A 25,190-nucleotide genomic window follows, 5' to 3' on the forward strand; every position below is an offset into this window, starting at 1 on the left:
AATAGTTTTTCAGAGCCCAGGTTCAAATGAAGGGCCCTAGAGCTTGTGCTTGGCGAGGGTGGATTCTGATATGCGTGCCTGACTCTCCTTACCCTAGGAAACTGCCAGTGACAAATGTGAACTGATTCACATTTGTGACAAGTGGTTGTTGTTGTTGTTGTTTTTTAATGTTGTCATTTCAAAGGCAGTTTTTAGAAACATATCTTGCTGCTTGTTTTCATTGAACCCATGCCCATTTTTTAAATTTAATTTGGAACTTTGATACTGGTGTTAAGTGCTTCACTCTTAGAAACATGACTTATTTCAGCTATTGTTTTCCTTTGACGCTTCCTCATTGCCATTGCTCACCCAATGCAGGTGATATTGCGGAGACCCCAGGTAAGGCTGTTCCATCCGTGAGTAGCTTGAATCTGCACAGCAAAATCATGTCGATCTACCATGTTTGCTGGTTGTATCTGGCTGAGTTGCAGATACAAATCATTGATCTCACCGATTTCCTTTGTATCAACTCCACCTCAAGAGTGTGTGTGTGGGACGTAAACACCCTTAGGTCTCTGCCCCTGAAAGCACAGAAGGCAAGTGTTTCCCCTCATCTCTCACCTCCGACCAGGCCAGGCCGTGGGTCTCTTAGCCCCGTCTCTGTGACGCCCCTAAGCACTTGTCTTATAGAAGCTTTTAGGTGGGCGTCGGCGCTGCCCACACTCCTCCAATCTCCAACCTCCACTCTGTCCTGCCTCCCGCACTCAGGGACGACACCTTCCATCCACGTGTGGGACGCCATGACCAAGCACACCGTGTCCATGCTGCGGTGCTTCCACTCGAAGGGCGTGAACTACATCAACTTCAGCGCCACCGGGAAGCTGCTGGTGTCGGTGGGCGTGGACCCTGAGCACACCATCACCGTCTGGCGCTGGCAGGAAGGTAAAGGAAGTGGGCTTTCTGTCCCTCTGTGGGGCTTGCTCGTGGTGCGGGCTGGGCTCCAGCCTAGATCTGCCTCACTCCATGGCCCGCTGTTGGTACTGCTCCAGGCCAGCCTGTGGAGTCCTAAAGAAGCTGCTGGTCAGCTGCTGCTGCATCCTGAACCCCACGGCCCCCGGAGGCCTGGGCTGGGCAGTGAAGGGTCTTTGGGAAAGTGGCCCAGGGCTGACTGCCTTCCTCCTCAGGCAACAGGCAGCACCCTCCACTATTTCTGTCCTAACCACCTTCCTACACAAGCTTCCCAGTCTGTCTGGTGACCCCTGGATCCTGCTGTGGCTTCGGCACCCTCATTGTCTTATTACAGGAAATGGGATGGGGTTTTACCACCATTTTTTTAAACATTTTTGAAATGGGGATTCACCTTATAATTAAGGTTTACATTTAATGGAACAAGATTTCTTTCTTGTCCTCCCCCAATACACGTGCACACACAGGCTGCTACTAAATTTACAGTCTTCTTTGAATCAAAATTAGGCAGTCTTTTGGATATATTCTCCCAGTTGGCAAAAGCAGATCCAATTAGTTAAGACATTAATGAGGTCCATCTCCAGCCCGGCTGCCTGTATCTGGGGCATGCTCAGCCAGGCACACACAGAGGTGGCACTTCTCCAACCAGGACTTCAAGAGTCCCATGATCTCAGCATCTTCCCATGGTGGGGATGCAAGAGGGGATAGTAAACGAGCCCAGCGGGAGGGAATTCCAGTCCCTCCTGAGCCTCCGTCTGAAGAAAAGAGTCTGGGGACCTGCAGATACTTATGATGAGACGCGTCATGCTCCCTCCATTTCTCATGTTCTTGTTCATCAGTGTCTTGTGTCCAAATGGCCCCATAGTCTGTATCCTAGGGATGCAGGTCATTGCTTGTGATGTCACATGGCCAGCTGATTAAGTAGACTCAGCCCCAGAGGAGAAACACAGCATCTTCACTGATAGACTTATAGTGTCTTAGAGCTGGACGGACTTAGAGAAGCCTTCCTGCCCAGTCAGGATCCATCCCATGGACAGATCCCTCTGACACATTCCTCGCAGGCTTCTTTCCTTTTTCTACTCAAGTGCTGTCGCATATACAGCCAGCATCACTTCCTCAGACAGCCCACCCACTGTTGAAAGCCCTTTCTTAGGCGAGAGTGTAACTTGCTTCAGAAAGCCTTTCTGCTATGGTACTAACTGTATTCTCTGTGGTAGCCAGGAACACGTCTGTTCCTCACTCATTAGAAGAAGGTCCTATCAACCCTGTACACAGTATCATCCTTTTCAGCTCAGGCTCACTCTCCCAATGTCCCGTCTGTCCCTCTGGGCAGTACCTGCTCTGGCCCTGCCCCAGTGTAGTACCTACCCTGCTTCATGGTCCCCTAGGGCCCTTCTGCCCTCCAAGGGTGGACTGGTAGAGCCAGGACTTTTAAACAAGTTCCCAGGATAAAGAGAAGACTTCTCACTGGTAGTTTTCTCCCATTGTCTTTGTTGGAAGCAGTGCTTCGGTCTGTATAGAAGGGTTCTGAGCCAGTGCTAGGATCTAATAGCTGACACCAACCACCAAGGCTTCTGAGAGCACAACCTGGCCTCATCCAACTCTCTCACCCTCGCAGGTGCCAAGGTTGCCAGCCGAGGGGGCCACCTGGAGCGCATATTCGTGGTGGAATTTCGCCCTGACTCAGACACACAGTTTGTGTCGGTTGGGGTCAAACACATGAAGTTCTGGACCCTGGCAGGCAGCGCCCTGCTTTACAAGAAAGGGGTCATTGGGTCTATGGAGGCTGCCAAGATGCAGACGATGTTGTCCGTGGCCTTCGGTGCTGTGAGTTGCAGCAGAAGCTTCCTGAGAGGGAAGCCTGGACCCCTGGGCGTGGGCACGGGGTGGGCAGGTATATCCTAAAAGCTGTGAACAACAGGAAAGCCATTTCCACAGGATCTCCTTCCTTGGACTGTTTGCAAGCACTGTTTTGTTTCCTTAGCATAGATGAATGAGTTGACTATATCATTCCCCTCAAAATGTTAATTAGAAAAAAGCAGACCCCACCCCCACCCCCACCCAGGGCTGGAGGTTCATTATTCCAGAGTCACACTAACTTGCAAGCCCGTCATGTTGAGCTCAATAGATGCAGAGGCTGAGGGACATTTCCATCACCAGACAGCATCCCTGCCCCCTGCCCTCTCAGGCCACAAGTCCCCTAATGACCCCCTTGCACAGGCTGTGGGTGGTCCTATGGCAACAGGAGCTACCCAGGGATGTTCTGAAACACAGTCAACTCTTGGTCCTCCCAGTGTGGGTTTACCTGGCCACGTAGATGAGCCCAGGAGAGTCTGCTGGCAGGCTGGGGTCCCACCCAGCCCTGCAGTCACTGGGGGCTGCTGCCAGAGTGGAAGTGCATTTAAAAGCAAACCTGTGCTCAATGGGGAATCAACCGTCCCCAGAGCCAACTCAGCAGAGTGAATTGCAGAGCCGGGTGATTTCCATACCACATCTTCCTACAAAGATGTGCTCTTTGTAGAATTCTCTTTCCTTCCCCTGATACAGAAGGTTGTTCTAAGCTGTGTATGTGTCTCTCTGGCTCCTGTTTCTTGGCACTGGAGCGGGGGGCTGGGAGGGGGCCCTCTTGAGAACCGCAGCCAGTGTCCTGGTGTGGAGGGTGTCCCTCTGTTGACAGAACAACCTCACTTTCACGGGTGCCATCAACGGCGATGTCTACGTGTGGAAGGACCACTTCCTCGTCCGGCTGGTGGCCAAGGCTCACACAGGCCCCGTCTTCACCATGTACACGACCCTTCGGGATGGGCTCATCGTGACCGGCGGGAAAGAGCGGCCGTAAGCCGGAGCTCCTCTGGGAACAGCTGGTGTTTTGTGATTGTCTTGGGAGAAACGGACAGAAGCATCTCCAACTTGGAGAAAATGCAGATTTTCACTCTCTTGTTTCTTCTGCATCATGGAGATGAGTCTGCCATCTCTCCAAGAGGGCCCTGGGTCAGAACCTTCAGAAGTAAGGCTCAGAGAGGCAGAGTCCTATAGTTTAACAACTGGAGAGATGCTTTTGAATAGCCCCGGTGACTCTGCTGTCCATCAAGTGTTACTGCCGATAGCTCTTCCGGAGGGGGCAGGAGGGGTGAGATGAAGGGAGAGGTGTCCAGTGGGGACTGCGACTCTGTGAAGGCCAAGTACTCCTCTTCATTGTCCAGTCTAATGAAAACACAGCTTGATTTTTTAGATTGGGATTCTCTTTCCTCTTACGATAGTAGCATTTGACAGCAGTCTAGGAAATCTACAAGTTCAAGGGGTTCTGGTGGCTCATCGGCAGGACCTATGAAAGGGCCACCCCAAGGGGTTGTTCTGCTGGGCCCCGGGATGTGGGGCCGGGACCTTGAGGAGATGGCAGGGGGAGAGGCGAGTGGAGGGTCCTGGGCGGTCTTTGGACGAGGGCTGACTTGCCATGTTCTTGATCTTTCTCAGGACCAAAGAAGGAGGTGCTGTGAAACTGTGGGACCAGGAGATGAAGCGCTGCCGGGCCTTCCAGCTGGAGACGGGGCAGCTGGTGGAGTGCGTGCGCTCCGTGTGCCGCGGCAAAGTGAGCGGGCGGGCCAGCCTTTCCCCAGCCACACATCTGCCCTGCACTGGGGGGGGTCGAGTCCTGAGAACAAGGCTCCCGGGTGTGACTTAGACTGCGGAGGGAGGCAGCTTAGCGGAGTGGGACAGACCTGGATGCAAAGTGTGGCTCGCCCAGGAGAACTGGCTGTGTGACCTTTGCTCTGTTACGTAGCCTTTCTGTGTCCAGCTCATGGTGGTCGTGAGGATTGCAGGAATCATCAGTGCCCAGGGCCTTTCATTATGCCTGACACATGGTCAGTCAGTAGATGTCAACTGCTGCTGTTAGAGGCACAGGGATATTAGGTAGTTTGCCCAGGCCCTCAGGTGCACAGCCAGGATGGGGAAAGCTAAGGACCACCACACTAAGGCATTTGGTCAGATGCTTCACTAAATATCACGCACAGCTGTTTGGCTTTTGTTTTTTAAATATGGACATCCAGGCTCTTGCCCAGTGTGCCAAATCAGAATCTCAGGGGTAGGGCCTTGGCTTTGATATGTGTGTTCTTTTTTCCTTTTCTTCTTCTTCTTTTTAATTCCCCAGGAGATTCTAAAGTACTTGAAGTCTCCTGACCTCTGTTTAATGCCTTGTATTTATATGTTGGAATTGGTATCAGTCTACAAACTTGCTCTCTAGACGCCCTCCACTAAAAACGCAAACCTGAGTCTACATCACTGTAAACGGGGAACTGTGGTTTTAAGTAGATACACGATAGTCATCCGGAAGGGGAGGGTAATTAGACTAGAGGAGATGAAGGCAGAATGAGGTCTAGAACCTGGAAGTCATCAGGAGTTTGAGGAAGAACTGAGAAAGAGTTTGGGCTGTCCTAGAGCAGAAATTGGCTGCCCTGCTCTGCAGTGAGCTCAGAGTCACTAGAACATTCCAGCGGAGACGAGAGGATTGGGGGCCTTTGGGGGACTTCTTCCCAAGGGGCTCGAGGGAGAGAAGGCCTAGTAGGGGGCGGGGTTGTCACTTAAGGATGGCGAATTTGTTGTTAAAAACAAAGCACTTCTTGGCTCTTGCTGTTTTAGTACCAGCGCCGGTGAATGTACTTTCCCAAGTTGCTCTGATAGTGTTTTTTTATTATTATTATTATTTTATATTGTGACAAAATCTAGAAAACATAAAATTTACCATTTAGCCATTTTGAAGCATACAGTTAATTGGTATCAGATACATTCACATTGTTATGCAACCAGCAGCACCATCCCTCCTTGGGACATTTCTCATCCTGTACAACAGAAGCTCAGCATCTATGAAGTAATAACTGCCCCACGCAGCCCCTGGCAACCACCATTCAACCTCCCGTCTCCATGCATTTGACTCATCTAGGAATTTCGTATGAGTGGGATCCTACAGTGTTTTTCTTCTAATAGTGTTTTGATTACAACAGGGAAAAATTTTAGTGGGAACCAAGGATGGAGAAATCATTGAAGTTGGTGAAAAAAACGCTGCTTCCAACATCTTGATTGATGGACACATGGAAGGGGAGATCTGGGGCCTGGCCACACACCCCTCCAAGGACATCTTCATCTCCGCCAGCAATGACGGCACAGCCCGCATCTGGGACCTGGCTGACAAGGTGAGGGGCAGACACTGCCTGGGCTCGGAGGCCCCAAGTGGGGTGAGGGGAAGTCCGGCCAGGGTCCATCAGGCCAGTCAGAGATGGGGGATGGGGTTGGACAGGAGCTCAGCCACAGCGCGGCAACCAAGTTAGACTCATAGTGAAGGCAGTCCCATTCACACTCACCCATTCTGTTCATATCTATTAGCTATGTACTTCTATGAATATTTATAGTGCAGGAATAATCTCACTGAGAATTCTTTATCCTCTTGTCACAAAAGAACCCACGAAACTAAAAAAGAGATAAATCATGTCTTCCCCAGATGGGAAGAGAAAAAAAATGATTTAAAATGTCAGATGTTCCCAAGTGGAACATTTCAATCAAAATTCCAACAAAGTTACTCTTAGAGTTTGGAAAAAAATTTAAAAATACAAAAAATTTCAAAAAACAGATCCATCTTGAGTAAAAATGTAAAATAGCAGAAAATAAACAGGAGTAGAGGAAGAAAGATTGATGTTTACCAAGTCTTAGCTGATAGTAAAAAAGTACGTGTGTTCTAATAATTAAAATACTTGGTTTCATTACAAAATGGCTCATAAATATTTCAGTCGTATATTCAGTGTCAGGATCATGGAACAGACTTGGAGAAGCCTAAGCTAAGTGTGGTTGTCATACTCAAGTTGAAAGTGAAAAGAAAGTGCAAGTCACTCAGTTGTGTCCAACTCTTTGTGACCCCATGGAATTCTCCAGGCCAGAATACTGGAGTGGGTAGCCTTTCCCTTCTCCAGGGGATTTTCCCAACCCAGGGGTTGAACCCAGGTCTCCCACATTGCAGGTGGATTCTTTACCAGCTGAGCCACAAGGGAAGCCCAAGAATATTGGAGTGGGTAGCTTATCCCTTCTCGAGCAGATCTTCCTGACCCAGGAATTGAACCAGGGTCTCCTGCATTGCAGGCAGATTGTTTACCAACTGAGCTATTAGGGAATCCCCATACTCAAGTTAGTTTGTAATTATTGATTATGTTTATTAATATACACTATATACCAGATGTTTCATAAATACCATCATTAATGCTTACAACAACTTTGCAAGACCAATATTAATATCACTTCTCTATACATGGGGCTTCCCCGATGGCTCAGCAGGTAAAGAACCTGCCTGCCAATGCAGGAGACACAGGAGATGCAGGTTCAATCCCTGGGTCAGGAAGACCCCCCGGAGGAGGAAATGGCAACTCACTCCAGTATTCTTGCCTGGAGAATCCCATGGACAGAGGAGCCTGGCAGGTTACACAAACAGTCAGACACAACTGAGCATACACACACACACACACACACACACAGGAGCAACTTACCCGAACACACCCAGCACACAAACAGTCAGACACAACTGAGCATGCACACACACACACACACACACACACAGGAGCAACTTACCCGAACACACCCAGCACACAAACAGACACAACTGAGCATACACACACACACACACACACACACACACACACACACAGGAGCAACTTACCCGAACACACCCAGCACACAAACAGACACAACTGAGCATACACACACACACACACACACACAGGAGCAACTTACCCGAACACACCCAGCACACAAACAGACACAACTGAGCATACACACACACACACACACACACACACACACACACACACAGGAGCAACTTACCCGAACACACCCAGCTAGGGACAGAGCCAGGATCTGGGATCTGAACTATCACATGCTGAAGCTCAAACTCTTTCCCCTGAACAAGAGGTCAGCAAGCTGCAGCCCAAGGATGAAGTCTGCCGGCTGCCTGTTTCTGCAGTTAGCTGCGCTTTATTGTTTATATCGGCGTCCATGGCTGCTTTCGTGCTTCACTGGCAGAGCCAAAAATATTTACTGTTTACTGTCAAACCATTCACAGAGAAAGTTCACCAGCCTCTGCTTAAACCACATTGTCTCCCCAGCTGCTCAGTCAAAACACACTGCCCGCCTCGGCCCCTCAGGGACTCTTACTGTAAGAAGCAAGAGGTCTGGAGCCTCCCTAGAAGTGACCTGGGTGCAGGATTTCCCCTGGAGACTAGCTGAGGTGGCCAAGAGCTCAGGGTATTATGTTGTGTCCATGTAGAAGCTGCTAAACAAGGTGAGCCTCGGCCACGCGGCCCGGTGTGCGGCCTACAGCCCGGACGGGGAGATGGTGGCCATTGGCATGAAGAATGGAGAGTTTGTTGTCTTGTTGGTGAACAGCCTGAAAGTTTGGGGGAAGAAGAGAGACCGGAAATCTGCTATCCAAGATATCAGGTACATAGCAAGTGGTCTGGGCAGGGAGGAGAAAGGCAGGCATTCATTCTCCCTCCCTATGGTTCCTGTTCCAGGAGGCTGGGATGAAGAACTCACGTATGAGAGGGTCCCTTTCAATGAACCAGCTCTGGTAGGAGACCCTCTCACACATTAGTTCTCAGACATATCTTTGCTGATTCCCATGAGTGTGGTAAAAACTTCTTGTGAAGAGCCTTCTACAGAAGGCTGCACACACCCATTTTCTTTTTTCCTGGGGGGTTTGATCCAGAGAAGCAGTCAAATTCCTTAGACTGTTGAAGAAGCTACCCAACCTGACCTTGAGCTTGGGAAGTCCGTCCCAGAGCAGACCTCATGCCTGACCGGCCCCAGACAGCCCTCCTCACAGACCGTGCTCTTGAATTGCTTTTTCTAGAATCAGCCCAGACAGCAGATTCTTAGCCGTTGGTTCTTCTGAACACACAGTTGACTTCTATGACCTCACTCAGGGCACAAGTTTGAACCGCATCGGCTACTGCAAAGATATCCCCAGCTTCGTCATTCAGATGGATTTTTCTGCAGATGGCAAGTATATCCAGGTATGCTTCGGCTTTACTGATAATAGTATAACCATTGATACACTATAAAGTATATATAGTATAACTGAGGTAACCATTGATAATAGTATTACTAACAACAGCTTAGGTAAAACCAGGGCTGACTGTTCGCCAGGCAGTGTGTTCACAGGAACCCCTTAAGGATGTTGCTTTTCCTCCTATTTTATACCTGAACAAACAAAGGCTTAAGAATTTAAGAAAGTCAAATAGAATTTAAAATAGTAGAATTATTTTTCAGTAGGAAAGCAGGAAACAAGCCGTAATCATCTTGAGCTTCTTCTCACCACCGTCCCTTCAACGCTTTCTAATTCCTAGTTCTTAGGGCTGTATCAAAGCCTGTGTTGCCTCTTATACTTCATCTCAATTCCAAATCCCATGGGTAGTGTGGCCCCTCCACCCTTGGGACCCAGACTCCAGACCATGACCCTGGAGTGAAGGCCCTGGGGGGACTGACCCACGGGGAGGGTCAAGAGCGGTTGCACTCGTGGCACTGAGTATAGAACAATGATGTCTCCAGCACTTTGAACAAATATTATGCATTTGTGAGCTGGCCAGGAGTCAGGCAGTCATTCTGAAAGGAGAGAGGATGCATTCATTTGTCAAGTGTGAACTGAACCAAGCGCTACATTAGACTTCTGGGTGGAGGAAACGGGCCTGATCCCTGCTGTCTGGGAGCTTGCCTTGTGGACAAGAGGAGCATTAAACTCATCACACAGTGTACCCATAATTATAAATTTTGATTATGTGCTGAGGAGGAAAAGCACAGTGCCCTGTGGGGGCATTTAACAGACACTGAGTTTAGATTGGCTTCCCCTCCCTGAGGTGCTATTCACACTGAGGTCTGCAGGGTGTGCAGGGGTCAGCCAACCAAGACAGCGGAGCGTGGTTCCAGGCGTTCCGCGTGAAAAACCAAATGTGGGAAAGATTACAGCTCGTTCCTGATCAGCAGGGAAATCGGGGTGGCTGGGCCAGCACCGCAGGGGGACAGGGGGCTGGAGACGGAGGCAGCAGCCACGTGCTGGAAAACGATTGGTTTCCTCTAGAAGGTTCCCAGAGAAGCCAGGATCAGGTCCTAGATACTTCAGAGATCATCTACATTGGCTGTTGTCCATTAGAAACCTTGCTTCAGTTCTTTACTGAAGGACCTTGCTTCCCTGAAAACAGGGATCCCCAAGTCTGAGCGAGCACCAGCATCCCCTGGAGTCTTTATTAAAATGACCGCTGGGCCCCACCCTCTTCAGGGGATCTGATGGGGGGCCGGGGGTGGGGGTCCAAGAGCGCATTTCTAACAAATTTCCAGATGCTGCTTCTGCTGTTGGAGAACCAAAGTTGGCGAACCACGGCCTTAGAACTTTGGAAAATAGCAAGAAAATGGATGGGAAATGCCCTGCTTGTGTAAACTTGGCTGCAGGCTGACCACAGGCTTTGCAGGCTGGCGCTGAACTTGGGTTTGGTGGAAAGGTCTGGGGATGTGGAGGTTGGGAAGCAGCACATGGGAAGGGGAATCCTTTGGGCAGCAAAGAAAGAACATTGATGGGCGTGACTGCCTCCCGCCTGCAGGTTTCCACAGGAGCCTACAAGCGCCAGGTACATGAAGTTCCCCTGGGGAAGCAGGTCACCGAAGCTGTGGTCATTGAGAAGATCACCTGGGCCTCCTGGACAAGGTGACTGCAGGAAAGGTCCCAAGGGAGACTACTGTTGTCCCAGCCTCAGCCTCAAGTTTGTGTGGGGCTGGGATCTGAAGCAGCTCAGAGACAGAGCCCTTTCCCTTGGGCAGTCGGAGGAGGGAAGCTTCTTGCTCCCAGGTTGGGCCACAGGCTTTGATCTGACCTGGGCTTTTGAAATGCAAAGTCCCTCTTGTTGTGTAATCTGTCCCACCCATCCCCAGCTGCACCCAGCAAATTCAAAGGGAAACCATCTCCCAGCTCTTGGCCAAGCTCCCTCCAGTACAGTGAGGCCTCCTCCAACCCCTGGGACGGGGAGGGAGGGCTGGTCACCAGGTAGCAGGGTAAGCAGCAGGGCCCTGCCAAGTCAGAAGAGAGGAGACCACCAGCCCGGAGACTTAAAGGAGCCCCCACTTTTCAACCAAACCCACACTCAGAAGCATTATGGGGAAGAGGGAGAGAACCAAAGATGGAGGGAACTTGTCTTTTGGGGTGAAAGGCACCCGAGGCAGAGAACAGCGGGAGCTGGGGCAAGTGCACAGATGGGGGGAGGGACAGAGGAGCCACGTGACGGCACTGACTCTTCCTCTCCTCCCGGGAGAGGATGCCTGACTGCAGGAATGTGTGACAAGGGTCACACACCTCACACCTCTTTCTGTTGGAACAGCATTCTGGGAGATGAAGTCATTGGCATCTGGCCGCGAAATGCAGACAAGGCTGATGTCAACTGTGCCTGTGTGACCCATGCAGGCCTGAACATCGTCACGGGAGACGACTTTGGGCTGGTGAAGCTCTTTGATTTTCCGTGCACAGAGAAATTTGTGAGTTTCCCTTAGAGTAACTCCATGCACAGCCTCTAGGCTCTCTGACGTTGTGCATTCTCCCAGAGATTGTGGCCACATGGACACGACTGTCTACAATCTAGCACAAGATGAATCTTGTCACAGCCCTGGGGAGACTTGGCCACCCTTAACCTTTTCCTCCCCTTCACAAGGGGAAGTCTTGGAAGCCAGGAGGATGGGGGTAAGGGTACCGAGCAGGGCAACAGTGAGGCAGGAAGCCAGTGAAGGGCTGGCTCCCAGAGATGTCCAGACCTAATAGGCAGCCCGTGGGTGAAGGGAAGCCTGGGGAGATGCAGCAGAGTCCTGGGAGTAGTCCAGGGTGGCTGAAGGACAGGCTGTCTTAGTCACCTCAATTCCCTTTTGCTCACAGGCCAAACACAAGCGTTACTTCGGTCACTCAGCTCACGTGACGAACATCCGTCTCTCTCACGACGACAAGTATGTAGTCAGCGCCGGCGGAGGCGACTGCAGGTACCAGCCTGGCTCTGGCTCTGCCCCGGGGCCTGGCCTCCCCGCCGGCCCACCTCCACCGTCAGCCTCCCGGGGCACGGCAGGGGCTGGCGTAGGAAGCGACCAGGAGATGCAGTGAGGGCTTGCCTGTGTAGGGTGTCTAGTCTCCGGTGACCCCAAACCCTGACTGTGATGGGCCTCTGTCCCCGCTAGGCTGGCCTGGGGTTGGAGAGAAGCCAAGGGCAGATCAGAGCTACCCTGAGCTTTGCTGGTTGGAGGGGCAGGTGCTGAGAGACCCCACCTCCACGTGGCGATTTCAGTAGGAGCTGCTGGACAGCCCGCAGCACCCACTGCATATAATCAGGAGCTGAGTGACCTTGATCCATGGGCCTTATAACTCAGAACTTCAGTTCATCACTAGAGTTCTTAACATGGATGATTAATCCACAACTCTGGATTTACAAATAGTAGTATTGGGCCTCAGTCACGCAGAACACGTTACCTGATTTTACACGTGAAATCAGACAAGGGGTAAAGCCATTAGGACCCGTGCTAGTTAGAAGCTGGAGAACCTCAGCCAGCTGTGTGGACTCCTGAACTGGGTCTGCCCCTAACCTTCACCACTGCTCAGTGAGAAACAGGCCCCATGCTCTGGGAGGCATGAGGTCTTCCAAAGTTTTGGAAGAACCCCCTAGCAGCCTACTCCAGAGATGCTATCAGAACCTCCAAGGAGCTCTCTTGTGTCCCTCCACCAAGGGCCTTTCTTATTTGGAGTGTGGGGGACCAGCACGATGTCATCCGAAGTCATTCAGCTTCTCCACATCTCATGTAGATGAAGAGCTTTACAGAAACATGAATACTGGTTTCTGTTCAGTTGAGGACTGGGCTCAAAGGGGCATCAAGAAGAAACACATGCATTTTTAGTAGTCTGAGTAAGGTTGTGAAAAAGGTACCTGTAGAGAATTTTAACCCACTTTCTACCCAAAAGCACCGTGTAGAAAATGGCCCCAAAGGATGCTTTCTACTGGCCCCCCGGGAAACATCCATCTCCAGGGCACTGTGTCAACCGCCGCAGGCACTTAGAGCTGTTGAGAAAGGGCTGACAGCAGCTCCCGGGGTGGGGAGCGGGGGGAGGACCCCCAACCAAAGCAGCACCAACCCAACCGTGAACAAGCAGCTGCAGGAGACAGATGCTAACCCGGAGATCTGAGGGGGCTGTCGGTCACTATAAAGGGCTTGGATGGCAACTTCCCAACACAGGATCCCTCGGCCTGGCAGCCATGGGCTCCTGTCACCCCTGGCCCTGTGCTGAACACTAGAAAGAGCTCTCCTGCTTGAGTGGAGCTGATAAAAGCTCTTCAGTGGTAACAAGAGAGAAGTGTGAAGTCAAGCTGCCAGCAGTCCAGTTCAGAAGGGACATGCTGAAAGAGCCAGACCAAACAGATAACATAGACCTTAAAAAGAAATAACCAATAGACCTTTAATTGGTAGCAAGATCCCTGGTTTGTCTTTTAAAATTGAAATAAAAATGTTCAGCCTGAGCTTGACTCTGGAGCTCTTGGCAAGAATGACTTTTGTCGCTTGACAAAAGTTATGATGTCCAGCCCTGCAAAATGTTTGGTCTGTCTTTTCAGTGTATTTGTGTGGCGATGCCTGTAAATGCCAGAATCTGCTTTCCTGCTGCCGCCACGGCTGGCAACCACAGAGGCCGTGATGAGGTACCTCCTGGCTGCCAGCTGCTGGGAAAGGTCTACACCGCAACAAGCTACATGAGCTCCAAGTGCTGGTGAGATGTGACTGCTTCCATCACCTGGAGCTTCCAAAACTGGGATGTCAAGAAGGAAGGTCAGTGCTGACGTGTTAAGACTGCTTGCCTCTCTTCCTGAGACTACAAACTACACGTACTCACTACACTGACAAAGAAATCCTATCTCTAATGTAGCCCACTGACAAAATTTAAAGCCTCAGTTACCCTAACCAATATGTAGCTTTTAATTTGCATCAAAACTTTTACAAAAGATGTTTTGCTATTATGTTTCTATATACTTTAAAAATGTTCATTTTTACAAATAAGGAAGTTGAACAGGACAGCTTAAGTTAGTTTCACTGAAATACTAGAAATACTGATAGCCTCTGTTCTCCACATTTAGCTTTCGAAACCAAATGAGCCATGTATAAACAAGTTGAGAAACTTAATTTTTTTAATGTTTCATTTGCAGAGTTTTATATCCATTAAGTGCCTTTGAAAGCTTCCAGTTGTGTGGGCTGCTAATCTCACCTCCCACAAATTATCTCCTTTCTACATATGGTGCTAAAACTTCAAAACTGAGGAGGGCTACAGGATCCTAGCAGATTCCTGGTCACCCATGCCATGTGTTTAGGTCAAGGCTTCCCAAAGGAAAGACACTAGTTATGTGCTTGGGAAACAGTGGCTATTTGAAGTTGAGCAGCAAAGAAACTTAAGTTCAGGTGTTGGAAGATGGGTGGGTAGAGTAGGTTTCACTATACTGAGTGCCAAACCCACAACATCCAAAACATTTCAAATAAAACAAACCTCTACTACAAAATAGAAGGGAAAACAAAAAAGCGCAAGTAGGTCCAGGAAGATGAGCTGATTTATCCTACTGAACCTAAAATGGTAACAGAGGAGGTGCCCGGAGGCTGCGCTGGGAGGGCCACTCCCAGAGTGGGGTGGACTTGACTCCAGTGATGTGCTTCAGGTGAACCATACAGGTCAGGTCTGGATTCAAAAAATCTCTGCAGAACAAATTCCTAAGCCCAAAGCAGTATTTGATAACTCAAGATTATAGAACAAAATAATCTAGCTCAGAGTTGGCTGGATGACAGAATGTGACTTGGCCAACAAAATCAGAAGCACCCTGGACCACCTCCCATCATACCTGACACTTGCTAACCACTGACAAAAGAGGGGCTGATGATGGCATGTACTGGGAAGGCAGGTTGGTGACAGACTGGGACTCTGAGCACATAGATTATACCAATTAGACCTTCTAGTCTGAACTAAAATTCTGGATCTTGAGTTACTGGCTATTTTCAATTGTCAGTTTAGAGGAATGGTGAAACGAAGCATTTTCAATTAAATAGATTAACATTTACCACAGAAGTGCTTCAACATTCTAAATGGATTAGATCACTCATTAAGCTATTTTTATACGCCAATTTATTAATGCCTTACATTAACCCACTGATAGGTTGTTGGGCCCACAGTTAGAGTCCCCATGCAGCCCTAATTCTGTTTTCTGTATCCATGTGACTGGTGATGCTGAGTGATAACCATGTCTGCCTATATTGTACACTGACCTTTCATACTGATTGAATCTTGCATTGAAATAACTATGTGAAGAACAAATTCATCAATGATGATATATGTACACACTGTATTTAAAGAGCAATAGTGTCTGTGTCAAGAAAAGTTCTTAAATCTGATTTGTAAACATTTATATGGTTTGATTTTATGTATGTTCATAAATCCTGCACTGTATTCCATATGTTAAAATATTGGTGCATGAATTTATTTTCAATTAAAGTATAAAAACACATAATTTAAAAACATTTTGGTATCTGTCAAATAGATTTATGTAGATGTGTTCTTGTTTTCAAAGTAAACATGGCTACACTGAGCTTAAAGCCTTTCTGGAAGTCACACACTGGTGGAGGCAAAGTCTACCCTTTGTGTCTGATACCTTCATTCTACAGCAGGTTCATGAAACCAAAATACGAAACAGCGTTTAAGTCTATAAGCTTTATTGATACTTTGCTTTTACAGTTCACAATGCATTCCACAGATTTAGTTCAGTACAGCTTAAACCACAATTGTATAAATCGTCATTTATAATTTCTTACATAACAATGTTTGATATTTGCAAACATTTTTGGAAGCATTAGATTCAGTCCAGAGTCTGTGATAAAATTAACTACAGTAAGTCTGTGCAATGAAGTTTATGTTGAGTTCTGTTTGCATGGCATCGGTTCATGTTGAAAACAGATGGTAGTGCACCTAGAAATATGTTTTTTTCCTAGCTTATGTGCTTTGGAACTACACACGTAAAACCAATGACAGAAGTATCAAGCACTGTGGGGCAGCTGGAAAGGAAAAGGTCTAAGCTTTGTGAAACACTATATATAGATATATATATAATCTATATTTACTTATATTGGCAATTAATACAACAGTAAATTTCACAATACACCTAGAACATACCAGAAAAGGCAAGCTTTTTCACTCCTGCTTTGGTGGTATGATCTCGTCTAAACATTTCAGAAAATCTGCATCAATCTACACAGACCATACACAGTGCACAAACTGTGAAAAGGGTTATTTTTTTCAGCTCCACTTTCTTTGCAATTCCCCAAATACAGCAAGACTACCTGCGACAAAGTGTAATATACAGCTTTCTCAGATCTTTTTTTATTCACCAGTGCCTCATACAGGAAAAACAAATATGATTACAATTTAAATCCATACATAGCAGCTTACAATACTTAAGATGATGAACACAGGGCAGTCAAGACAGGTCATTTTTCCTCAGACACTGCGTTGCTAAAAATAAAGATCTGTGAAACTGCACTGCAATGTCAAGGCTGTGTTCTTCCCTGACCCTCCCCAATGGAATCAAATGAATATCCCCTTTAAAGATAAACTCCTATTAACTATTTCAGGCTTTCTCATTCAGCTTTACGCTTCAATCCAGGGATTTTTGCTTGGATTCTACAAATGAGAAGGAGGGGCAAAAGGTCAGTGTAAATACTGTGAATTTACAATATTCTGTTTTCTGCTTCTTAAAAATGTCTATCCTTCAAGACTTACATGTACATTGCTCAGCTTATACAAGAAATAAAATCTTAAGGCTGTCAAACTACAAGCTATAATTTTGCCACCCTGACCTCACAAATTAGACTCAAAGCCTTAGATACATGTAAATTGACACAGAATCAATGATCCAAATGTTAGGAAAAAAGTCTTTTGGCAACTCACACTTTAGGTCTGACTAAAACTGACTACTATGTCTTGACATGAAAATACTGCACTGTTGTCAAAGTCCAGTATACCTAGCCTTGGTGTAAAAAAAGTGCAGATTTTAAATACTTACTTAGCCATAGCATCTTTAACATTCTTATTTGCAAGTCCTAGATAATGATCTATTTGCGCCTGAAAGAGATAAAGAATTTATTAGAAAATTGCCATTGCTAAAAAATCTTAGAACTGTGTTCCAACATATTAAAGGCTTAATTTAATTAATTTAATTAAACTGCCACAGTTCTCGTTTTTATAAGGTTTTGGAAACTGGCACCAACATTTCTAAGTTCCACATAAGAGAATGAGCTTTGTATTCTGCAATCTGCAGTTAAATTACCTGATGCCGTTCATAAATAACAGGAACACTGAAGAGTGAAATCAGAGCTGAAAAAGGAAATACACAAGCTTTAAAGTAGATTGCAGTGTTTGTTCCCTAAATCATACAAAAGTCATCAAACTGGCAGCACTCTTGTCATCAAACTGGCAGCACTCTTAAGATAGCCAGGAATGTTCCTACTACGGGGAGACACAGCTGCTGGGGGGCAGAGCAATGAGTTAACCAAGGGAGCCAGAAGCCACTCCTGGCTTCACATTACAGACTTTATAAAATATAGGCATCCCTAGTTAGTTAGACATATGACTGCAAATCAAATAAGGCCACTCTTGATCTGGTTTATCACTGCTGGAGTAGCCTTCAGGAAGTAAAGTGGCATTTCCATAAATAGTGTAAGTATTAGCAATTTATTTAAGAAGATCACAACCTCTAATGTATATCCCTGTATTTTTCCTACAATATAAGAATATTTTCCACTAAAATATCTTGAAGTTCGTTGCACACCATTTTTTTTTTTTTTTTGGCTGTACTGTGCAGTATGCAGGATCTTGGTTCCCACACCAGGGATCAGACCCATGGCCTCTGCAGTGGAAATGTGGGAGTCCTAGCCACGTGTCCTCCAGGAAGTCCCCCATCTTTTAAAAAATTTTTCATTCTATTGGTTCTGTAGACTTACCCAAAATTAGTAGAGTCAGACCATTGAACAAGGCACCAACATAGGTAAATACCCACATCAACACTGCAAACTGTAAGAAAATAACAGCCAATTAAAGACAAAATTCAAGTAAAGTTTTAAAATTAAACCTTCAAATACATCCATCCCATGTAAATGCCAAACTACTATAGGCATACTCCTTGGAGATTTGGTAAAAACAATATGGATATTTCACTAAGCTGCCAGGCTCGATTCAGGAATTTCAGAATCTAATTAAAACAGTTAATAGATATGATTCATTTTCCTCTGGAGTACATTACCAAATAGTTGATGTCGTTTCCTCTAAAATCAGAAAGTATAACAAAGGTCACCACCTTACCCCTCCAGCTCTACTATAAGTATTCAACTTCTAAAATGGGAAGACTGGAAAGCTATCATAAGAATTAACTACTGAAAATGATTTTAAAGTACCAACAAGTGATTCAAGATTTATATGAGCTGAATGAATCAGACATATATCTGACTAAGCAATAATGGTGCAAGGAGACTATGTCTCAAATACCCAAAATATCAGCTCTAGCATTTTATTAAGGATCAGAAGCACTTTCTCTCCAGTAATAAATGTTTTAATAGCCAATGAGGACTCCTCAAACTTTTAAACCTAATTATAAAATTCACCATTATTATTATTTTAGCCAGAGAAGGAAATGGCAACCCACTCCAGTGTTCTTGCCTGGAGAATCCCAGGGACAGAGGAGCCTGGTGGGCTCCCGTCTATGGGGTCGCACAGAGTCGGACACGACTGACGCGACTTAGCAGCAGCAGCAGCAGCATTCTTTTAGCCACTGCCTTCTTTATTTAGCAAACACTAACCCAGTTCTTACTACTGATGTATTAGTACCACACACAGTTTTAAGTGCTTCACAAATACAAACTCATTTATTCCTCCTAACAATTTTATGAGGTAGGCACTGCTATCAGCAGATGAAGACACTAAGGAAAAAAATGAAGACACTAAGGAAAAAACAGAGGTTTAGGAACTTGCCAGAGTTGAGGTTATACTGTTATTAAATACAGCAGTTTGGGAAAAGCCTTGTTTCTATAAAGTGCTTTCATTTTGAGAAGTCCTTTATTTCCTCACCATACTTTACTCATGAATGGTTGAATAAGAGGATTTCAAAGTTTTCTTCCAGTTCTTAGTGACACCATATAGTAAAAACTCAATGACATGTTCAAGCAGTTCTTGAAGACTTACAAACACCAAGTCAGTCTAGATTTTATTAAACATTCAGCAGAAGCAGTTTCTCTGTTTCCTATTAAAAGCCTTCATATGTCTGGCAATCTCTCTGCCCTGTTTAGTAGGTCACAAACATCCCACCATGATGCCACCACCTACAATTATTTAGGTTTCTAAGAGCAAAGTATAAATGAAAAGGAGAGAGGAGTGAGCACCTCCATCATCTAAAGAAGGGATCAGCAAACTTTCTGTAAATAAAGACAGAAAACAAACATTTTTGGTTTTATGGGCCACAAAGGATCTCTGTCACATATTCCTTGAATATTATCCTTTAAAACCATAAAAAGTATAATCAGCTCCCAGGCTGTACAAAAACAGGTCACAAGCCAGACCGAACAGTAGCTTCCTAACCCTTATCTAAAGCATATCTTTGTCCATGTAGCATTCATTCAGCAAAATCTGACTGAATGCCTACTATGAGCTGGGTGTGTGTGTGCGTGCTAAGTCACTTCAGTCGTGTCCGACTCTTTGCGACCTTATGGACTGTAGCCTGCCAGGTGGGTTGCCGTGAGCTGGGTACTGAGCAGTAATTAAAGTGTTGACTCTAGAAAGTTTATTTACTGCAGGTTAGGGAGAATCTTGGTATTCCTGCACCAACTGTCAGTTCTACAAAGAACAACACTTTGGTTACCCCTATAACTGAATTTAATGTTCAAGTGAGCAAATATCAAGCATTCTTAACAGCTGCCAACTGCAAATCAAAAATTAAATGCTGTCTTGGTCTTTGCAACTTCTATGGAACCTCTGGTAGAAAGGTTTGAAGCATGACTCCAGTTAGCAAGCCCTTTCCCTCTCACATAGTTTTACAGACTCCTATTGCAAAAGCTAAATATAACTTCTGCACTTGAGCAAGTTTACCATAGAGCAACAGAGTTATTTTCATCCATCACCATCCACCGAGTCAAAAAGAGAAGGGTCGATCTTCTACATTTTAGAAGAAACTGCTTTAGCAATAGACACCCTTACCATGATAAAATTCAGAAACTAACACACAAGCTAAAAATAAGTCCTAATTTGGTCATAAAGTCACTGACAAGGTTGCACTCTAAATCCATAAAGAAAGAGAAGCCCAAGTCTTCACACCAAGGTGAGGTAGGGGGTTCAGATGTCACTAGATCTGCCTCTTGCAGGACACTTTCTAAAAGCCAGACGATCCAGGTGCAGAGAGAAGTGGAGGGAGGCTTCAGACCTTTGTGGGGGAAGGCTGGTGACAGAAATGCATGAGGGAGTCTCGGTGAGGACCAAGGCAGACATGTGCCTTTTACCTCTTAAGAGCGCCTGCAATCCAGCTCCACAAGTCAACGTTCCAGGCCAATGCCGCCATGTTTCCCCATTTTAGAAGAGAAACCCGGAAATTCACATTTTTATGTGCTATCACAGAATTTGCAAATGTTGCAGCTAAGTCTGGAGAAAATTGAACACTTCAGGGCCCAAAACAAAAATACTGGGTAAGGGTTTCCAGAGAGGACTCCATCAGAAAAGAAAGGAGTTAAGAGCTAACATCAAGCAATTGCACAATTATTGAAACTTATTATGTAATAACAGCAACTAACAAATTTCTCAGTTAACTTCATCATAACCCCAAAAGTTAAATACTGTTGTTATCCCCATAAAAGAAAAAACCAAGATACAGAAAGATGAGAGCAAGTTGCCAAACCAGAGGTGACAGTAATTGCAGGTTCATCTGACTCCAGAATCTCTGCTCTGCTATACAGTAAAGCCATTTACAGAGTGCACGTGTGCTAAGTCACTTTAGTCATGTCTGACTCTGTGTGACTCTATGGACCATAGCCCGCCAGGCTCCTCTGTCCATGGGATTCTCCAGGCAATACTGGAGTGGGTTGCCATGCCCTCCTCCATTTATTAATGGTCATGAATGTGCATGCTGTTATAAAGAAGCAGGGAAAAGTCCAATGAACACTTTAAACCTACAAATTCTATGCTATTCCATGGCAAACACTTGGCAACACTGCAGCCAATGCATACTAACTGAGGAAGCCAAAGGCTCATGTCTCTTTAGGCAGTAATGAGACAGGAGGAAAGCGGGGCAAAGCACAGTGAAGGTCTAGTAATACTTACTGGAAGAGGGCAAAGGCCATATCTTATCTTTTGTCTGGGGGTATAGGGAATTCAATACAAGTGTGTATCACATGTATACCTCACTGAAAAGCTCTGTAGATTTTATTTGATGATGTCTCTGTGGGGTGGGGAGGCATTTTTAAGGAAAATAGGGGGAGGGTACATGACAATTTCAGAAATTACTTTGGCAATTCTTTCATTTTCAAACTTTTTCTGCAGTTTTAAACACTGGAAATCATTTGACTTCTGCTATCTTCAGCCTCATTCATTACTAATCACATTTTCACAAACTCATTTCCTGTCTAAATTTTCTGTGAGCCAAAGGAACCAGAAAGGAAACTGTCAAAATGTGTATGTTAATAAATGCCTAAGAGCCTGAGGGCTATATTTAATGTTCTTTTAGGTCAGCTATTTCTGGAATTCAGGCCTTTTTTCTCACTTTCAGATTTCAGACGGATTTCTGGAACATTATGGTTACCTGATGTTCAAATATAGCTAGACATTTTATGACAGTTTTAACAAATATTTTACCCGAAAGTCATAGATCTACTTTCATAAAGAATCCAGTATTTATCACGCAAAGTCACGTGACAGAAAAATAAGAACCTCTGCCTAAAACACCTGGTCTTAATATCTGGTAAGAACAGAAACGATATGGACCTAACAGAAGCAGAAGGTATTAAGAAGAGGTGGCAAGAATACACAAAACTATACAAAAAAGATCTTAATGAGCCAGATAACCACGATGGTGTGATCACTCACCTAGAGCCAGACATCCTGGAGTGTGAAGTCAAGTGGGCCTTAGGAAGCATCTTTACAAACAAAGCTAGTGGAGGTGATGGAATTCCAGCTGAGCTAGTTCAAATCCTAAAAGATGATGTTGTGAAAGTGCTGCACTCAAAATGCCAGCAAATTTGGAAAACTCAGCAGTGGCCACAGGACTGGAAAAGGTCTGTTTTCATTCCAATCCCAAAGAAAGGCAACACCAAAGAATGTTCAACGCACAATTGCACTCGTCTCACATGCTAGCAAAGTAATGCTCAATATTCTCCAAGCGAGGCCTCAACAGTACGTGAACTGAGACTTTCCAGATGTTCAAGTTGGATTCAGAAAGGGCAGAGGAACCAGAGATCAAACTGCCAACATCCACTGGCTCACAGAAAAAGCAAGAGGATTACAGAAAAACATCTGCTTCACTGACTACGTTAAAGCCTTTGTCTGTGTGGATCACAACAAAATGTGGAAATTTTTTGAGAAGATGGGAATACCAGACCACCTTACTTGCCTCCTGAGAAATCTGTATGCAGGTCAAGAAGCAACAGTTAGAACTGGACATGGAACAACAGACTTACTTCAAATTGGGAAAGGAGTATGTCAAGACTGTACATTGTCACTCTGTTTATTTAACTTATATGCAGAGTACATCATGAGAAATGCCAGGCTGGATGAAGCACAAGTGGAAATCAAGATTACTGACAGAAATATCAGTAACTTCAGATATGCAGATGACACCACCCTTATGGTAGAAAGCAAAGAGGAACTAAAGAGCCTCTTGATGAAAGTGAAAGAGGGGAGTGAAAAAGCTGGCTTAAAACTCAACATTCAAATAACTAAGATCATGGCATCTGACCCCATCACTTCATGGCAGAAAACATGGGAAACAATGGAAACAGTGAAAGACTTTATTTTCTTGGGCTCCAACATCACTGCAGATGGTGAATGCAGCCATGAAATTAAAAGACGCTTGCTCCTTGGAAGAAAAGTTATGACCAATCTAGAGAGAATATTAAAAAGCAGAGACGTTCTTTGCAGACAAAGGTACATCTAGTCAAAGCTATGGCTTTTCCAGTAGTTGTATGGATGCGAGAGTTGAACTATAAAGAAAACTGAGTGCCAAAGAATTGATGCTTTTGAACTGTGGTGTTGGAGAAGACTCTTGAGAGTCCCTTAGACAGCAAGGAAATCAAACCAATCAACCCTAAAGGAAATCAGTCCTGAATATTCATTGGAAGGACTGATGCTGAAGCTGAAGCTCCAATACTTTAGCCACCTGATGATGCGAAGACCTGACTCATTTGAAAAGACCCTGATGCTGGGAAAGACTGAAGGCAGGAGAAGAGGAGGACAGGATGAGATGGTTGGATGACATCACTGACTCAATGGACATGAGTCTGAGCAAGCTCCGGGAGCTGGTGATGGACAGGGAGGCCTGGCGTGCCCAGTCTATGGGGTCACAAAGAGTTGGACACAACTGAGCAACTGAACTGAATTCAAAGTACTAGACTTTTTCTTGGGATCTGAAGTTTCAAAAGGCAGAACCCCCTAGTAAAGCTGAGCCCAGTGGAGACCTTCATATGCTTTTCTAATTAAGAGGGTGGGAAGAAAACTATAGCCCAGGGTTACTGCTTAAAACCACAACCTTTAAAACCAGTGACTCTCCAAGCAGTGTCCTTAGAAAAATTAAATTTAAAAACTTAAATCATTTCAGGGAATGGGACTCCCACCTCTTCCCCTTCCCAAGTATCATTCAATTGCACAGCTTCCAGTGACTGCAATGTGCTGCCAAGACTGACAACCATTGTTTTAAAAAAAAAGCCCCCATCTAAAGACCCCTTACATAGAAGGTCAGTCACAGAATGGAATTAAACCTTAACCAGGTGGTTTAAATTTGTTCAACCATCTTATACTACTGTTCTGGTAGTAATGGGTGTTATTTAAACAAGGTTGACAAGTATCACTAGGTTAAATAAAGTTATCCAGCCTCTTCTGGACTTCTTAGAAACTAGTAAGGTAATACACACTGGGCTCTCCAAGAAAAGGACACAGACACAGCTTCACAGCTCACTTTCACTAGAGAACCGTCCTCCTTTACCTCCTTTTCCATTCTCTTCCCCTTACCTTATATCTGGCACTCAATGTAACAAACCCACTTTACAACAAATCCTGAGGATTGATCAAAACATCTGCCTGTGGTAAAATTTTATACTGTTTGAAATAAATCCTACTGAATGGAATTAGAAATATTTTGTCAGTGATTTTGCCCATAATATTTGACTAGAATTAGTCTTCTGGCAAATGAACTGTTTCTCAATCTATGGACACCTGGAATCTTTTCTGAGATTTAGAAGCCTGCAGTTAACTGCAAGGGAACAAAACAAATGCAGCAATTACAGCTGACCTCTGAACACAGGAGTCTGAACTACACGGGTCCACTTGTCAGCACAGGTTTTTCAGTAGTAAATACTACAGGATCCTCAGCTGTTGGAACCTGTGAATACGGGACCAGGGGTACCGGAGGAACCACAGACACAGAGGGGCCTTGGATGAGGAGGAACTGGGGCCGTGGAGAGCCAGCTATGAACTGCACAGACCGTCAACTGTGTGTGTGCGGGGGGTGTCGCTGCTCCTGATCCCCACACTGGTGAAGGGCCAGCTGCACACAAGAATTTAAAAGGAGAAATCTGCAGGGTGTGTCTTATTTATATTCATCCAAGTCAACCACCAAACGGGAGGTGTAGGCCAGGCACACTGATAACCACCATCTGATGTCAAATCTTTTCCAACAGGCTTGATGAACCTTGGGGTTTGGTTATTTTTGGTTATTTCTTCAGAATAACATAGAATAGCCAGGCCCTCTCACACACTTCCAAAAATATGATAGTAAGAAAGGAGGAGAAAAATTTCACATGCTAAGAATAATGACTCTCAATTTTGTAATTTCTGAGGAAGGTTTCAAATAGAAGTAGAGGTAATTATGACCCAGAATCTAGAAATGTAGATTATATAAATTTGAGGGCATGAAACACTTACAAAGATA

General features: G+C 45.5%; 2 protein-coding genes across 6 annotated transcripts in view; one reads left to right on the forward strand and one right to left on the reverse strand.

Moving 5' to 3' along the window:
• EML6 (EMAP like 6) overlaps window positions 1-15,567 on the forward strand; it is a 277,140-nt gene extending 261,573 nt beyond the window's left edge. The window contains exons 34-45 of one of the 2 annotated variants that reach the window (XM_043468567.1): window positions 358-378; window positions 748-921; window positions 2,564-2,772; window positions 3,623-3,780; window positions 4,420-4,534; window positions 5,946-6,134; window positions 8,249-8,421; window positions 8,834-8,996; window positions 10,575-10,678; window positions 11,346-11,499; window positions 11,891-11,991; window positions 13,605-15,530. In XM_043468567.1, the coding sequence (XP_043324502.1) occupies window positions 358-378; window positions 748-921; window positions 2,564-2,772; window positions 3,623-3,780; window positions 4,420-4,534; window positions 5,946-6,134; window positions 8,249-8,421; window positions 8,834-8,996; window positions 10,575-10,678; window positions 11,346-11,499; window positions 11,891-11,991; window positions 13,605-13,629 (1,586 nt within the window). In that variant the 3' untranslated portion in view covers window positions 13,630-15,530. Of the gene's footprint in view, window positions 1-357; window positions 379-747; window positions 922-2,563; window positions 2,773-3,622; window positions 3,781-4,419; window positions 4,535-5,945; window positions 6,135-8,248; window positions 8,422-8,833; window positions 8,997-10,574; window positions 10,679-11,345; window positions 11,500-11,890; window positions 11,992-13,604 lie in introns of both variants that reach the window. The other variant, XM_043468569.1, reaches the window with a different exon arrangement.
• Window positions 15,568-15,718: 151 nt separating this feature from the next.
• The window catches only part of RTN4 (reticulon 4), a 69,604-nt gene continuing 60,132 nt past the window's right edge, over window positions 15,719-25,190 (reverse strand). For all 4 annotated transcript variants that reach the window (XM_043468570.1, XM_043468572.1, XM_043468571.1 and 1 more), the window contains 4 exons: window positions 18,019-18,088; window positions 17,346-17,392; window positions 17,082-17,140; window positions 15,719-16,699 (listed from right to left, as the gene is read on the reverse strand). In XM_043468570.1, the coding sequence (XP_043324505.1) occupies window positions 16,657-16,699; window positions 17,082-17,140; window positions 17,346-17,392; window positions 18,019-18,088 (219 nt within the window). In that variant the 3' untranslated portion in view covers window positions 15,719-16,656. The remainder of the gene's footprint in view (window positions 16,700-17,081; window positions 17,141-17,345; window positions 17,393-18,018; window positions 18,089-25,190) is intronic.

Source organism: Cervus canadensis, chromosome 5, assembly GCF_019320065.1.
Source record: "Cervus canadensis isolate Bull #8, Minnesota chromosome 5, ASM1932006v1, whole genome shotgun sequence".
Taxonomy (NCBI): domain Eukaryota; kingdom Metazoa; phylum Chordata; class Mammalia; order Artiodactyla; family Cervidae; genus Cervus; species Cervus canadensis.